Below are 17,664 nucleotides of genomic sequence, written 5' to 3'. Positions count from 1 at the left end.
ATAAAGACATGATCTCCCTTAATCAGTGGTTTGATATGATAACACTTGCAACCTATGAACGGGCTGCTTACAGACGTAGACTCCACTTGGATAAATACGGCAATTTTTGGAACGAATTCATACAAAATGTAGTAGGCTTTTAATATTTACATTAGTATTAGGATAATAATATCAAGTTTATAAAAGAATGTATGGGTTTGGGTGTTTTGGTATATACAGTCGTACCTTGGTACTCAAACATAATCCATTCCGGAAGTCTGTTCGACTTTCAAAAACCAAGGCACAGCTTCTGATTGGCTGCAGGAACTTCCTGCACTCAATCAGAAGCCTCAGAAGCCGTTCGGGTTCCAAAGAATGTTTCCAAACCGGAACACTCACTTCCAGGTTTGCGGCATTCAGGAGCCAAAACATTCGATTCGCAAGGCATTTGAGAACCAAGGTACGAATGTATTTGTTTAATGGGTTTTTTTTCCCTTTACACAGTTGTGTGTTTTGTTCTTTTTTCATTTTGTACCACTTTATTGCTTTATAACCGGGGGAAAATTCAATAAAGTATCAATTTGAAAAAGGAAAGAAAGTAGTGATCAGAGTATTATCATGGAATTTGCTGCCAAGGAGTGTGGTGGAGTCTCCTTCTTTGGAGGTCTTTAAGCGGAAGCTTGGCAGCCATCTGTCAGGAATACTTTGATGGTGTTTCCTGCTTGGCAGGGGGTTGGACTGGATGGCCCTTGTGGTCTCTTCCAACTCTGTGATTCTATCATCCCACACTTCTCCTCTGAGGAACAATGGGTGGCACACATGGTTCTCCCATATTATTTCCACAGGTTGGTTGAGCTGAGGAAGTGTGACTAGCCCAAGGTTACCCAGCTAGCATCAGGACCAAGTCAGAATCTGAATCCTGATCTCTCCAGCCTTTACCCACTGAACACTATAAATGCTGAACACTTGAGGAGCATTCCCAGCCTCCTGGGGGCAGGAGAGCATGTACACATGTGGATCTCTCAGCCGGTGTGGGGAAATAATGGTGGACAGATGCTACATACTTGGCCCTACAGGAGGACGCAGCTTCTTGTAAGAGAGATGTCAACAGTACAGGGATAGCTCTCTTGACTTAAGACTTATAGACCTGGTTCGCACGACAAAGTCTGACCACTGTTGGAGATGCAAAGCTGCCAAAAGTACTGTGAGGTTACCAGAGACTTCTGGAGGGAAATTAAGCAAGAAATTAGAGAAATAGTAGACACCCATCTACTTTTAGACCCTTTAACGATGGTATTGGCAATACAGAACACCAGGTATTAGCCAAGGTTCTTTTGCTCTGGTCTCTCAAATGCTACTAACTGCTTGCATTTTAATAGCAAAGCTGTGGGAAAAGAGGAAAGTTTCACACTTAATGATTGTGAAAAAGAATAAGATATACAAAATATAATATACAGATATTAGCAGCTATGAGAAGGAAAGAACCAATCAGCGGGGGGAAATGGTTACCATCTTCATTGCACAGCAATCAACATGAAACAAATGAACCTGTAATTATGGCTATATGAAGTATGAACTAACTGTAAAATTTCATGTGATTATTGTGTATTATAGGGTGGGGGGGTTAAAAGGACTGGGCAGTAATGTGCTGCACTTTTATTTCATTTTCTGGCAGCTCTGCAGAAATGTGTTCCAATTTTTTGGTTCACCTTTACTTCACTCCGATGAGTCACTTTCCAAACAAGGACATTCAAAGATAAGTTCAATTTCCCAGCAGCGCACTGATGTCCCAGCTGCGAACACAAAAGACTGTTTTCTAACCCCTCCAGAAATGCCCCTTGTTAGAACTGAGAGTTCAATCTAGAACCCAAGAGGGAGCATCATACAGTTCAGGGATTATAATCCCCCAAAGGTGAAGCAAGGGAATCTGCATTACCAGGAACAATGTTATCAAAGTAACTTTCTGCAGGCACTTTCCTATACACAATGTTCACCCAAGGGAATACCCAGAAGAAGGTGCTGGGGGGGGGGCAATGTGTCCTACTTTACAGAAGACACCGTCCTCTATTTGAAGGGCTTTCAGATGACAGTCCTCTGATTCAAGTGTAAAGGTAAAGGTAAAGGGACCCTTGACCGTTAGGTCCAGTCGCGGACGACTCTGGGGTTGCACGCTCATCTCGCATTATTGGCCGAGGGAGCCGGTGGTACAGCTTCCGGGTCATGTGGCCAGCATGACTAAGCCGCTTCTGGCGAACCAGAGCATGGAAACACAGTTTACCTTCCGGCCGGAGTGGTACCTATTTATCTACAGTAGAACCTTGGTTTATGAACACCTCGTTTTACGAATTTTCGGTTTACGAATGCCGCAGACCCATCTGGAATGGATTAATTCACTTTCCATTACTCTCAATGGGAAAGTTCGCTTCAATTTATGAACGCTTCAGTTTAAGTACTCCGCGGACCGTCTGGAACAGATTAATCCACTTTCCATTACTTTCAATGGGAAAGTTCGCTTCAGTTTATGAACGCTTCAGTTTATGAACAGACTTCCGGAACCAATTGTGTTCATAAACCGAGGTACCACTGTACTTGCACTTTGACGTGCTTTCGAACTGCTAGGTTGGCAGCAAAGAAACATAACAGTTCAAAAACACATTCCAGCCAGGCAAAACCCCTTTAGGGTGTGAAGCACAGCAGGTGAAGAAGCGGCAAGGAGAGAGTTCCAAAGACCAGGCAGAGAGACCTAGAGCAGGCATCCCCAAACTGCGGCCCTCCAGATGTTTTGGCCTACAACTTCCATGATCCCTAGTTAAGAGGACCAGTAGTCAGGGATGATGGGAATTGTAGTCCAAAACATCTGGAGGGCCAAAGTTTGGGGGTGCCTGACCTAGAGGGACACATGCAGCTTGAGGTTTCACATCCCTGTTCTCTTCTGAAGGCATCCTGTTTGAAGGACTGTCCTGTCCAAGACTGGTTGAAAGACAAAGATCTCTTTGTTCTTAGTCCCAATAACTAATTGAGGACCATGAGTTCACCATCCCATATAAGTCCTTCTCCCATCAATGCAGAAGTGCCCAGTACTTCCTTTGGTTTGGGGTGTTCCAGGCTGATGGGAGTCAGGTAGGTGACTGTGTCAGCTTGTCTTCCCTGATCCAGAGGTCCCTGGCCTAATACCCTGAATAGGCAACATTGAGATCTGTGTATATCCATCAGTTTTCCAAACAAAATACAGTTGTACCTCGGCTCCCAAACATTCGGAAACCAGAAGTGAGTGTTCCTGTTTTCTAACGTTCTTTTGGAAGCCGAATGTCCAACAGCTTCTGATTGGCCGCAGAAGCTTCCTGCGGCCAATCAGAAGCCATGCTTTGGTTTCTGAAGTCGAACAGGAGGTACGACTATAGTTATTATGCAGGTCCCCTACTCAGTGTTGCTGGCCATGTGACCAGAGTTGGTTCCAGAGAAGCAAAAGGATCAAATTCACACACACACACACACACATCCTTGCAATACATGCTTAAAGATAAATTGGGGTATTCTAATCCCCATCAGAGGCTGAGATTTCCTGCTCATCCTGTTTGAATCCTACCCATCTTCCAGTACACATAGCTTCCATTCTTAAAACAACCACCACAATGAGTTACAGTGGCACCTCGGTTTACAAACACAATTGGTTCCGAAAGTCTGTACTTAACCTGAAGCGTACTTAACCTGAAGCGAACCTTCCCATTGAAAGTAATGGAAAGTGGATTAATCCGTTCCAGACGGGTCCGCAGAGTACTTAAACTGAAAATACTCAAACCGTTTGAGGCGTACTTAAACCGAGGTATGACTGTATACTAGGGCTGTGAGAAGTGGACACAAGTCAACATCATGTCCGAGTGGGGAGTTGAAACCTGGTCTTCCCAGTTGGGGTCAGCACTGGCACCCAATTCCTTGGGCAGCTATTTGGGCCTCGCATTGGGCCTCTCACCTTAAAAAAAAAAAGTCTGGCCCAATGCCCAGGCAGCATTGAGGCCCCATCTGCAGCATCATACCACTTTAAACAGTCAACTCTTCCCCCCAAACACCCTGGGAGTTGTAGTTTGTTAAGGGTGGTGAGAGTTGCTAGGAGACTCCTATTCCCCCTCAGAGAGCTACAATTTCTAGAATTTCCTGTAAAGAGGGATTGATAGTTAAATCACTCTGAAAATTGCAGATCTGTGAAGGGAATAAGGGTCTCTAACAACTCTCAGCACCCTTAACAAAAACTATATTTCCCATGATGCTTTGGGAGAAGCAGTGACTGTCTAAAGTGGTATGAGACTGTTTCAAATGTATCATGCCGGTGGGGTCTGGGTCAAGCCACCATTTTAATTTTCCACAGTGCCCTCAAGGTAGCATTGCTCCAGGGCATTGTGGGGAATTAAAATGGCAAACAGTCTCAAACAACTGTGCCCCTTACCTACTCTCAGTTCACCACAACCCCACCACCAAAGGAGGAAGCTCAACCACGGGCATTGCCCAAACTGTACTGTACTACCTTATTCTGTTAGGAGAGGGCAGTGAATTAATTAATTCAGAAAAATTGTAATTTATTAATTCAAAAGACTTGGGATGTGGCAAGGGAGTAATTTATTATAGCAGGCCGTCGAGAAACAGTCCGGAGCAATCTTTCTATTGTTAAGACAGGATCTTAACAATGAGATATACATGGGAGGTGGGGGGCAGCTGCTGCTTCCCTAAATCAATAAAAATACATTAAAATACATAGCTAACGGAGGTTCTGCCCCCCCCCACTAACAAAAGGCCTGCCACCCCCAACAAAAACCTGGCTACACCCATGGAGATAGAACATTCCTTAATCCCTAATCCTTCATTTAAAAGGGGGGAGCACACTTTGGGTTGCATTCAATACTAGCCCTACTCAGGGTAGAGCCATTGAAGTTAATGGGCATGACTACGGGTAATTTAAGTCCCTTCAGCTGGAGGCAACCCAGAGATTTTAACATCTAGATAACCACACATTTTCAAACCTGTCGGACCAAGTCAACCCCAAACAAATAGCGTCACGTTCAGAAATTCAGAACAGGCCAGAGAAACTGTTCAGATCAAATGTGATAACCCAAAAAAGTTAACTGGAGGGTATAGCGGGAAAGCAAAGTAGGCAAAACGAAATGCGGTGCATTCTGGCCCAAATTGGAACCCACTGTGAAATGGCAAGTAGCCCATGGAAATATTTAAAAAATAAGAATATCAATGTGATCATATGCTAACAAGCCCGGGGGTGGGGGTGGAATTATGGGGTGTACAGAAGGAGGTGGAGGAACACACGGGTTGACGAAGCAGGGCAGCGTTCAAATTCTGCTCCCCACTTCCCTGTGGAATGGGGTTCGCGAAGTAGCAACAGCGGAAGGGAAAGAAGCCCCTCTTACCTCGCTGCCCTCACCGGGGTACTTGCCTTCCCGCTAAGGGGGGCGCGATCTTCATGGCTGAAGAGCCAGAGACACGGCAGGTCTCCCGGGCGCAGAAGTGCTTCCTTGCGCAAGGCAGCTTCCCCACCTGGGGCGGCGGGAGGAGAAGGAGGAGGGGAAGGGCTGGCGAGCAGGGAGGGGGGACCCGGGCGCGACGGCCCCTTTGCAGCTGTGGCCAGGCAGACACCTGCCAGACGGAGGGGCGATGGGAGGGAAGGAGCCGGAGGGTGGGGAGGGGGAGAGAACACGCGGTGGGTGTGGCTAACAGGTGGGAGGGGCTTGACCCGTCAGGATTCCGCTCCCAGCAAAGGAAAGCGTGAGGGATTTTGACAGACACAGATGGAGAGACACTCTTTTGGATTTTTAGGGGAAGGGGGAGACCCGGAACCTTGAATGTGAGTTCTTTAAAAAGAAGTGGGGGGGACTATGACCGGACACCTGGGTCCCTTTCAGAAATGGCCCGGGATAGTAAGGGTTAACGAAGATAAAGAACTGTTGGATCAAACCATGGGTCCGTCTCTAGTCGAAGGATGGGGAACCTGTGACCCTCCAGATGTTGCTCAGCTTCAAACCAACGTAGCCATCGGCCAGGGATGTTGGGAACTGTAGTCCAACAACATCTGGAAGGCCAAAGGTTGCCCATCCCTGACCTAGTCCGGCACAGTTTGTGTCTCCAACGGCGGCCAACCAACGATGTTCCTGGAGTCTGAACTGCGATGTTTGTGATCAGGGGTTACTTCGTTTGTAGAAAAAATATATATGTTGGGGCTAAAATCTGCCTGGAAGCAACTTAACTTTTTCTTCATCATCATCATCATCATCATCATCATCGTAACACCTTCTAAGCCCTTCCTCCCTAACCGCTGGGGATTTTCTGGAGTTAGGGAGCGGTCAGGGGAATGCACTCTGCACGCGCTCCGGAGTCCCCTTAGTCCAGGTATCCGTCCCACATTTGCAGCATTAAGCCCTGGCGGGAGAAATGAGCTTGTTTGGTGACTAAATGACGATATTGGGACAGTGCGTCTGTGCTTTAAAGCGGGCCACCCTCCCATTTCATTCTTTTTCCTCCCAAGACCACGCTCGCCTGCTATTGTCCTGCAGGGAGGCACGAGCTTCAGCCTGAAACAAAATCTGATGGCGAAGAAGATCTCTCCAAAGCGTCTGAATCAACGGAATGCGGTGGTGTTTAAATGGATGCAAAGGTGTTTTATAAAGTTTTTTTCTGACTCGGTCCTGCGCCCTAGCTTTTGGAGATCGCCAGACCCAAAGCGCGCGCCGCTTCCCCGCCCCCATAGCGCGGCCTCCTTTCTCAAAGCGCCCATTGTCTGCGGCTCACGTCGCACCTGCGACTCAGGAGCCTCTCCAAAGGAGAAGGGAAGCCGATGACACATCTCTCTCTCTCTCTCTCCACACACACAAAGACGCAGGAACAATCAGGACCTCCTCCTCCTCCTCCTCCAGCCGCTTCTCTCCTGCCTCCAGCCCCCCCCAGTTCCAGCAAACGTTGCCCAGCGAGGAAAGCGACAGCAAACAGGCTGTGTGGGTCAATGGGATGGAGCTTTGATCTGGGTGAGATCAGGTCAGGCCCAAGACATGTTGGAGCCTGATGTAAAATATCCAATTGGAAAAGGAACGCCCATCATACTAACTAATATGGGCCACAATTCTTTTTTATATATAAAGAGGTCTTGGCAGCCTTTGTTACAGAAATATCACTGTGTGCAATATTTCAGTATTAAAAACATTTTTTAAAAAAACCAAATGGAAATGGATATTACTCCCCCCCCCCAAAAAAAGCAAGCATTCATTTTGCCCGTTGTGAAACATGATACGTACCTTTACAGCAGATTCAAAACACGATCCCCCACCCCCCAAAAAATCATGGGAGCTCTAGTTTACCCATAGCAGAGCTACAATTTCCCAGCATCCTTAACAAATTACAGTCCCCAGTATTCCTTGGGGCGATGTGCCAACGGACCACCTTAATATTGCTGAGGGTCTTGGGGGAACACTTAATAAATATTATTATTATTGTTATTATTATTATTATATTATTATTAACTCGGTCTTTTAAAGATAAAGGGACCCCTGACCGTTAGGTCCAGTCGTGGATGACTCGGGTTGCGACGCTCATCTCGCTTTACTGGCTGAGGGAGCCAGCGTATAGCTTCTGGGTAATGTGGATAACATGACTAAGCACACGGAAACACTGTTTACCTTCCCGCCATAGTGGTACCTATTTATCTACTTGCACTTTGATGTGCTTTCGAACTGCTAGGTTGGCAGGAGCAGGGACCGAGCAACGGGAGCTCACCCCGTCACGGGGATTCGAACCACCGACCTTCTGATTGGTAAGCCCTAGACTCTGTGGTTTAGACCACAGCGCCACAATTAACTGTGCTGATATAGCTGTAGATTCAAAGATTTTAAATAACTGACTCATTTAAAGAACATAACCATAAAATCAGATGTAAATTATACAACTCCCTTTTCTCCTCTGGAATTAATCATCTGTGTCATGTTTAAATTTAACTATATATCTGTCTTAGACTCTTAGCTGTTCTGTGTTTTTTTGTTTTCCCACTGTCTATGCGACATTCTGTGGTGTGTAATAACCAAGTAGGACTTTCGTCAGGGGCTGGGTACAGAGCAGAGGGAGATACTGCCAAAACAAATGGGTCACTTAGCTCTTAGTACACGCAGCACAGGAGTGGGGGAAAGGGAAGGGGGAAAGGCAGCGGATCACCCAGCTGCCTGCTTTTCAGACAGGCTCAAGTGCAGGTGGGGGAAGTCTTTGGCCCCACACACACACACACACTCAGTTACTGATTACCTGGTTCTCTGCACCACCACCCAGAACTGGATTGGGACAGCGGGGCGGACCAGGAATGGGCAAGGGAGCAGCTGCTCCCACCATTGCCCTTTTTCCATCCCCGCCCAACAAGAAAAAGCACAAAGGCAACTGAGGTCATTCTCCTAGAGACATTGCAGCTCTTCCTTCCCAGAGGCAGGGTAGAATGGTGAAGGCCCTTCCCTGTCCCCTGCTTGAAATCTCGAGCGTTCTTTGCTGCAACAGGGGATGCCACATTTCGCTAAGTGAACACAGTATGCTGGGAGGCAGCTGGCTGCATAAAATACTGGCTATATTTAATTTTTTTAAAAAATTAAATTTATTAATTCTATTTATTCCAATATTTTTAGACCATCTCTTGATGCAAGTAAGGTACCTAACAGCAAGAAGAAAGTAAGCTAACTTTACCTTTACCTTTTACCATATAATTTGTTATTCGTTTCTTCAAACCATTTCACATTAACCTTCAAATCAATGGGAAGAGCACCATCTTGTCCTCAAGCACCATAAGATGCTGCCTTATACTTGGGCCGTTGGTCCATCTAACTCAGTGCTGACTACACTGGCTGGCAGTGGCTGTCTGGAGACAGAGTTCTGCCCCAGACAGTCCTATCTGGAGATGCTTGGGGTTGAACCTAAGCCCCTCTTCATGCAAAGCAGATGTTCTACCACCGAGCTATGATGACTAAATGTTAAAGGAAAATTTCCCTGGCTCACTTGGATTGCCCAACAAAGACACCAGCCAAGAATATAGGAGCAAAACAGCAGCCTGTAGGCCTGGTCTTTATTCAAGCAACTGTTGCAACAGGACTTCAAACTACCACATGGAAGAAGCAGAAAGAAGGATGGCTCCCCTTTTTATAACTTTCCCATTTTACCCATAGCACCTTTAGTAAAAACATCATACATTTTGTCATAACTATGTCATAAACTGGGAGGGGTCTTCTGGCAGAAACCTAAGTATCAGGTTTGCCCCCTCCCCCTTCCTTGACCTCCACCTCACACCCATTAGGTAAAACAAAGGTAAGTTTTTACATGTTCCTGTTTCCCAGCCAAGTTAAGCACACCCTTTCCTCTGGACGGAGACCCCAGTCCATTGAGGTTGGGTTTGCTATTGTGATTGGGATGGCTACCTGTCTGGCACTCAGGTGCCAGGATGCTAGGGATGATCACCCAGGCAGTGGGGCTGCTGTGTAAGTGGTCTCATGCTTCAGGGATTATGGCTGCCCCTAGCCCTCTCCCAAGCTCCTCTTCTGGTAGCCATTTCCCTTCTGATTAGAACATTGGAATGGTGTGAATCCATCACTGGAGAGATTTTATATGACTTTCTAAAGTTTTCCCATTGAACCAGTACAATACTGTACATAGATACATTTACAGGTATCAGTTTGCTACATTTGGTAATGTACAGCAGAGGCTCTTTATCTTTGCCTTGTAGTGTGGAGAGGCAAGGTTTGGGGGGGGTCAGCCCCCCTTCCAATTTCCGGTAACGCTAAGCAGGAAGATGTCTCGGGACAGCCCTCGATGAGGCCCTCATCCATATGTCCACCCTGTTCACATCGAAAGCGTGGTGAGTTGCAGGATCATACTTTGAAGCAAAAGGAGTAGATAGGAGAGGGGCAACTGGACCCCCCACACACACCTCAGTGCCACTTTTGAGGTTTGGGTAGAGGCCTTGTGAGCGTTTTCGATAAATAAAGATGGCGACCGGCCCCTAAGGATGTTAGCTGACCTGAGAACTGCCCACCCACCACTGCAGTAGCCTCTGGGGAGCTGGGGAGGAGCAGCATCACAGCCAGACTGGGCCAGCTAGGAGCCCTTCTGAGCTGACTGCTGATGCTGATCAAGCACTGGATAGGAAGCCCCCACAAGTCAAATTGGCACCCTGGGCTTCTAGTAGTAGCTGCTGATCCTTGTCAGGACCCTCCTTGTAACACACATCAGGTAACTCCAGCTTTGCCTAGGAAGGAAGGAATGCATTTTGGAACCTGTCAGGATTTTCAGATGCCTCATACAGGGTGATTCTTGTCAGACACTGCCCTCCTTGGATCATGTTTCTGCTTTTTTGGTTTTTTTTATCCTCCAAACAAAGCTTACTTCTTGCCTTGTTCCCTTGGCAGCCAATGGCGTTCTCTCTACAGGCATTTTCTTCCAGCTCTGTCTGTCTCCTATTGTGTTACACACAAACACACACCCGTGCAGATTAAAAAAAATTCCCTCTTGCCTTTAAAGCTGCAGAAGAAATTTCTCCCATCCTTCCACCTACAAGGGAAACTATAGGCCACCAACAAAACAAAACAAAAGAGGAAAAGAGAGGTTTTTTTTAGAGAATCCATTCTTTGGAGATGGAAACAAAAAAATGAAGTAAGCTCCTGAACTACATGTTGTTTGTCATATGAAGTCTAACTATTTGTTATAACCTGGGAAGGTGATGTTAACATGCACCTGAAACACTGGCAGTGGTAAAAGCAGGGCGGTGTTAGGGCACAGGTTCAAGGGGAAAACACCTGGCAGATAAAGAATTAAACACTACTTTTACACACACACACACACACACACACACACACACACACACACACACCAAAGCTTCGCTTATTGGGGTCACTTTGTGTCAGATAAAGGAGGGCCATCTGGCCACCCTTAGCACACATCTAGATAAAACAGTGCCTCAAAACCATCTCACCTTATATAGCAGGCAGCAGCTAATAAGAAAGAGGCAGATGTCAGCCAACCAGAAGAACCCCTTCCATAAAGCAGAGCCAATAGGAAATGATCTCTCTAAACAACAACAACAACTGCTTCCTTTCGGCCTTCCTAAACTTGTATATCATTGGTTACATTCCGGGCTCTGGCAAGACTGGGATTTTGCACAGGAATTGGCTTCCAATTGTGTTAAGCAACCCCAAAGCACACAATTGTCCTAGGCATTGATATTTTTGGTTAAAAATAAAAGAGGTGCCAGTACTCATATACTGATAAAAGTACTGTTGGTACAAAAAAAGATGCTGGTACTCTGTACCAGTGGTGAGCCTTGCCACAAAAAACAGCTCCAGTCCTGTGTCTGTAATGATAGAAACATATCAGCTGGTGTACGTGTGCGTTCATGTTCGTTCATTTCTTCATTAATACAATTGCTGCACAGAGCCAGTCAGCAGCTACATTCATGTAAAAGGGCCCTGGGCCCTAGGCCCTAGGCCCTAGGCCTGCCCCACGTTGAGTGTGCCTGGTCACAATGGGCAGGGGTAGCACTGTGGCATAATGAGGACTAGGCAAACAGTGGCCTTTCTGGGACAGGCCTTCAGACTCATAGCCTCCAATATGCTAGTGCCGGGGCATCCTGTGGGCGGTAAGTCAGCTCCATGGGTCTGGAGGCAGAGGCAGAGCTAGTCTGGACAGCAACAGGGTTGAAACACAAGGGATGGCTGTGAGGGGAGCGAGGGAAAGTGGCAATAGGGTGGGTACTCAGCATTCTAGCTTGTCTGCCTGGCAGTGGCTTTCTCTGGACCTTGGGAGTTTTATATACTGTAATGCCCAAGTACAGGGCATGGCATAAGGAACCATGATCTGCTCCTAGAAAATTAGAAACCTCTGTAATTATTCCATGTAGGGTGGCCCCCATCTTTGTTTTGAAGGACCAGGACAGTGTCAGAAATTTCTATACAGTATCATTGTAATAATAATAATAATAATAGTCATTGTTATACCATTCATGTACCATTCATGTACGTGCCGCTTTACAGACTTTCGAAAACGAAACACAGACAGAAGCTTACAATGAAAAATCAACAATGGGGAAAACGACAGGGCAAGGGAGATAGGATAAAAATGAAATGTCAGCAAACACATTTACATTCCAATCCTATAGACGAGGGATGTTGTTGGACTATAATTCCCATCATCCCTGACCACAGGCCACTCTGCCTGGGGCTGATGAGAATCGGAGTCCTGCAAAGCCACATAAGTTTAGATTTGTGTGTGTGTGTGTTTTAAACTTGATTACGTCTGGGAATGAGTACTAAGCCAGAGTCCTCATGGAAAAGGTGTCCTTTTGGGGAGCAAACTGATGGAAGGGGCGGCGGCGGCACCACAGACATGTTCAGGGAAGGGATTTAGGATGCAAAAACAGAAACTGAGTGTGAGTGGAGCCAAAGAGGAGACCTCAGCGGTTTGGGGGGAGTCGAGGGCAGGGATGGGAAGCTTCAGGGTCTTGGACCAGAGGTGTCCCTCCAGACTTCTCTTTCTGGCCTTCATAACTCTCCCCAGCCCACACCCCTTTCTGACCCTGCTGCTTCACACCCTTCCTTGAATGTTTTTGCCTGGCAGGGGTAGTCAACCTTTTTATACCTACCGCCCACTAATGCATCTTTCTTGATGGTAAAATTTCCTTACCGCCCACCAGTGCTCGATGGAAGGAGGATTCAGCTTGTGCCGTAGAACCCCCTACCGCCCACCTAGAATCCTGAAACACCCTTTAGTGAGCGGTAGGGACCAGGTTGACAATCCCTGGGATAGAGGCTAGAGAGGAGCACACGTGAGTGTGTATACAAAGGTGAAATTCACATTAGTTGCTCTGCTCAGTTTTACGTCTGGCATGTGGTCCCTGGAAAGTTGCCTAGAAAGGAACGAAGCCCATGGGTTGAAAAGGCTTCCCTGCTCCTGGTTGGGGTTTTTTTGGCTGGACCTGGGAGCAGAACTCTCAACTCAGGAGTGAAGCCAAGTGCATAACCTGGGCAGACATGTTTCGATGTGGAAAGGGCTCTGTTCATAGCTGCCAAGTTATCCCCTTTTTAAAGGGATTTTCCCTTATGCTGAATAGGCTTCCTCGCAAGAAAAGGGAAAACTTGGCAGCTATGGCTCTGTTCCTTGCAGCCGGAAGCTTTCCGAACCTTGTGGCTCGACAGATGTGTGGGCCTATTTAATCCTAATGCACTCAAATTCCCACCCCCATTCCTGTGAACAGATGCAGCCTTAAAGGTGCAAGTCATTCATCGCCACTCATCATATCTGCCACAGAGAAGCCTCGTCAAGTCTCTCCTTCCCAAGGGAATGACCTCTCCCCTGCTTGAAAATGGTAGGTGAAACATACTCGGAGTCGAGAGTGAATTTCATGCTCTTTATTCAGCTCATAGTCATCCAGGAGAAGAAGAGAAGGAGGTATTTCTCTAAAATGCTTTTTTTTAAAAAAACCGCTATTGTGGTCCATCAACAGGAAACCAGGCATGCCAGAAGAAGGGAATAGAGGTGCTGGGGCTCCTTCTGAGATTGGGGGACTGAGGCCCACCTACCCCCCCCATCCCTGGATAATCAATCTACAGCTCCTATAATCAAAGCTTATTCATAAGGAACCCCCCAAAAAGCTAATTCAAGAGGGAAGGTGCAGCCTAAGGAGATACTTTGATCATATAAATGAGGAGTGGGGAACCTTGGGTCCAGGGAGTGAATATGACCCCCCCCCGACATCTCTGTTTGGCTCCTAGAAGTGTCCCCAGGCCACACCCATAACTGGACCTGCTCCATGCCCCCCCCTCACTCAAGTGCTTTTAACTGCTGGGATGGGTCTTTGATCTGTGGCGCTGTGGTTAAACCACTGAGCCTAGTGCTTGCTGATCAGAAGGTCGGTGGTTCGAATCCCTGTGACGGGGTGAGCTCCCGTTGCTTGGTCCCAGCTCCTGCCAACCTAGCAGTTCGAAAGCACGTCAAAATGCAAGTAGATAAATAGGAACCGCTACAGCGGGAAGGTAAACGGTGTTTCCATGTGCTGCTCTGGTTTGCCAGAAGCGGCTTTGTCATGCTGACCACATGACCTGGAAGCTATACGCCGGCTCCCTCGGCCAATAATGCGAGATGAGCGCGCAACCCCAGAGTCGGTCACGACTGGACCTAATGGTCAGGGGTCCCTTTACCTTTACCTTTAATGCCTCAGAGGATGCGTGAGGGGGGGACTGTGTGCGGAAACATCTGGATTATGTGTGGCTGTAGGTTATTGTACAAAAGCAGGAGTCACATCCATTGCCCTGGCTGCAATTTACGCTGGCATGAGACTGCCAATGGAGTAATGTAGCCCTCAGGATGAAAAAATTTCCCCTGATAGGAACTGGAGTCCACCAACATTAGGAGGACCATGTTTCCTCTTTTAGATGCCACAAGCAGTAGTGAAAATGAAGACCTTCCTAGGTTCTATTGATGCTTGTTAAAGTATTGCCAGTCATCTGGAATATATACATCATTTCAATAAATGGAAAAATGTCGGTGTGTGTGGAGACGAATGGGGAACCTGCAGCCCTCCAGATGTTGATGGACCCCAGGTCCTATTAGCTGCAGCCAGCATGCCCAATGGTCAGGGGTGGTGGAAATTATGTAGTTCATCAACATCTGGAGGGCATCAAGTTCCCCACCTCTGGCTTAGGGGAACATGAACAACAAGTTCCGCAAGCAGGTTTCACTCGAGTTGTTTGGGTGGGTTGTTCCTCTTTTAATTTAGTTTCAGCTCTACAGAAATCACTCAAGCCTTCCCAGTGAAAGCAGCGACACATCCAGCTCTGGCCTGGGCAGCATCATCGAGACCCCCAAACACATCCTCTACTCAGCCTGCAGTTTACCTCACACCTTGGACGACTTGCTGGCTGGGCTGTCGGTTCCAAAGAAAGCCGCTCGCAAGCCCGCACCAAGCCGCCCTCGACGCAGCAGCAGCCCCAGCGTCCCCGTTGACCTGGACATGAGCGACGGGGAGACCAGCCTCTCTGACAGCGGCTCAGAGTCTCCTGTGTGTGTGGAACTGCCGCCACAGCCCTTCATCCGCGAGCACACTGTCAGCAGCACCAGCGCTCAGGTGGGGCCTAATGACACAAGATGGCCTCCTCTGCATTGCTAGGTTACTGTGATTGGAGAGTCTCTCTTTGGGCAAATGGGGGTGCAACATTTGAGCATAGATAAATTACATTTAGTGCACCTCTGAGGAACCCATATTGTTACATGCACCCCAACCCTATGAGACATGAGAGATTTCAGGGGCTCCAGTGCTTGTCTAGGTGTGTGTGGAATAAGGTTTCAGGAGAGTGACTGGAGCCTTGTATCATATGGGTTGTTGTTGTTTCAATTTATATACTGCCCTTTATCAAAGGATCCCAGGTGGTGTACAACATTAAGAACACATTTTATGGAGCATAATAATTAAAACATAATAGGCAGCATCATAATAAAATCATCACAATAGCAGTTCCCCACCCCCATAGCTTTAACAGGCCATTTATATCAGGGACGGGGGACCTCTTACCTTCCATAAACTACAACTCTCATCATCCCTGGCCATTGGCCATGCTGGCTGGGGCTGATGGGATATGGAGTCCAAGAACTTCTGTAGAGGCCACAGATTCCCCATCCCTGATTTACACACGTACACAGGTTGAGCATAGGTGGAAAATACAGAGGTCCCAGGTGCAATGCTCCCCATCAGATTTCTAGCAGAACTGCCAGAGCCTTTTACAGTGCCTTTTACAGAGAGCAATTCAGCCCTCTGTATCCTTTTGTCCGTCGCTTCTCCATCAGTCAAAAAAATATCTGCAGGTTGCTCGCTTCCTTCTCTTTTGCCCCCTCTCCCTGCTTAATGGGGTTGGGGACAATAAGGCTCAGTCATCGCTCTTCATCCTTTTCCTGAGCCATCTTAACTCCCATCGAAACACATCACCTGACTGTCACCGGCTATAAATAGTCTTCTTTCAGGCCTTAAGACGTGTTGCCTCAGGATAAGCCACCCTGGACAGCTCTGCTCACAGAAACCTTAAGAGCGAAAACATCACAGAAGGAATCCCAGTGGGTCTTCCAGGCCAACTGCCCTCCAAGTGCACAGCAATAGACTTCAGTTTCAAGTGCCTGGAAATTACTGTGTTTGGAATATAGCTTGTGTTGGACACAGTGGCATGATTTGCACATAATGCTGAGCCGAACCATGACTGTGCAAGAAGGAACAAGTGTGCCATCGGTACTCACAGCAAAAATCACAGCCGCTTCATTCCTCTCCCGATATTGCTGCTGCTACTGCTGCTTCACTACTGGGAGCTAAACTATGTTTTGGCTTAACATGACATCCAAAACCAGGCTTGTAGCTTGTCTGCCCCCAAGACAAACCATGAATGGTACACCAAGAACTTACCACATGGGTGGCGCTGTGGTCTAAACCACTGAGCCTCTTGGGCTTGCTAATCGGAAGGTCGGTGGTTCAAATCCCCACAACAGGGTGAGCTCCTGTTGCTCTGTCCCAACTTCTGCCAACCTAGCAGTTCAAAAGCACGCCAGTGCAAATAGATAAATAGGTACCGGTACCACTCCCTTGGCCTGAAAGCGAGATGAGTGCCACAAACCCATAGTCGCCTTTGACTAGTCTTAACCATCCAGGGGTCCCTTTCCTTTACCTTTTTTTTTAAAGCCAAGAACTAACACTTGGCTGCAGGGTCCGGCATTCAGTCACACACTACCAAATTCAAGTTGCGCAGTTATAGTTGATTAGGAGGTGTTGTGCAGCAAACTCACTTCCAAAAGAGACTGGACATCTTGTGCTAAGAGAAGTGCCGGGGAAATGCACTGGAAAGTGTGGAGTAGCAGTCGCTAACCTCCCTACAAACAAGTCAGGGTGAATGCTCAATAGACAGGCTTCCCAGAAGCACGCCCAGTGCTTTCTGCTATATCAGAGAAGACTCTAAGGCTACCTCTTGGTGTACATCCCTTACTGGCAGCGGAGGCTGGTGCATTAGGGCAAAGAGATCACTGCCCCACCAACCTCCATCTGTCTTCAACCAGCCACCACCTGTCCACCATCTTCCTTACAACCAGCCCCGGGGGTGGCCCTGAATGCCAGCTTCCTCCTCCTTAGTCCCTGCAGAACCCAACAGGGTAGAGGATGGGGGACAAAACTAGAATCAGTTGGGTTTGCTTGTCATTGGCTCTGGCTCCACTCACTACTGGTCTCCTTGTTTTCTGTCCCATAAATCCCAGTGGGCACCAGCCACCATGGTTCCTCCCTGCACCAGTGAAAGGACCCCTTTAGCACCCACTTCCTTGAAGATGTCGGGCTCAAGTAAAGGCACTCATCTCCTGGCTTTCTGCATGATGGCCATTCTTTCTCCTCCATAGGTTTCTTGGTCCGGCCCACGCAACGGGGAGTTGATTTCCTTCTACGAGCTGCAACTGCAGGAGGCCAGGCTGGATGGTCAAGGCAAGAACATCCACTGGTTTTGCTCGCAGACAGAAGAGCATCTGGAGAATCTGACTCCTGACACTACGTACTTGCTCCGCGTGAGGTCTCTCAATGTGGCAGGTGCTGGGAAGTGGAGTGCACCCTATAAGGTGAGCACAGTCCTCCTGGTGGGGCGGCGGGTGCACGTACCATAG

At 47.6% G+C, this 17,664-nt stretch overlaps 2 protein-coding genes across 2 annotated transcripts in view; one reads left to right on the top strand and one right to left on the bottom strand.

The window, feature by feature from the left end:
• Positions 1-5,591, bottom strand: part of HPN (hepsin) — a 32,219-nt gene extending 26,628 nt beyond the window's left edge. The window contains exon 1 of the mRNA XM_035119949.2: positions 5,391-5,591. The gene's annotated coding sequence lies outside the window, so the exon portion shown is untranslated. The remainder of the gene's footprint in view (positions 1-5,390) is intronic.
• Positions 5,592-14,523: 8,932 nt separating this feature from the next.
• Positions 14,524-17,664, top strand: FNDC8 (fibronectin type III domain containing 8). The gene is made up of 3 exons (XM_060276442.1): positions 14,524-14,529; positions 14,762-15,109; positions 17,407-17,664. Exons 1-3 carry the CDS (start codon positions 14,524-14,526, stop codon positions 17,662-17,664), a joined length of 612 nt encoding a protein of 203 aa, XP_060132425.1.

The sequence above is a fragment of the Zootoca vivipara genome, chromosome 6 (assembly GCF_963506605.1).
Source record: "Zootoca vivipara chromosome 6, rZooViv1.1, whole genome shotgun sequence".
NCBI classification, from domain to species: domain Eukaryota; kingdom Metazoa; phylum Chordata; class Lepidosauria; order Squamata; family Lacertidae; genus Zootoca; species Zootoca vivipara.
The sequence above is the reverse complement of the archived record's forward strand: the minus strand, read 5'-3'. Positions and strand labels throughout refer to the sequence as shown.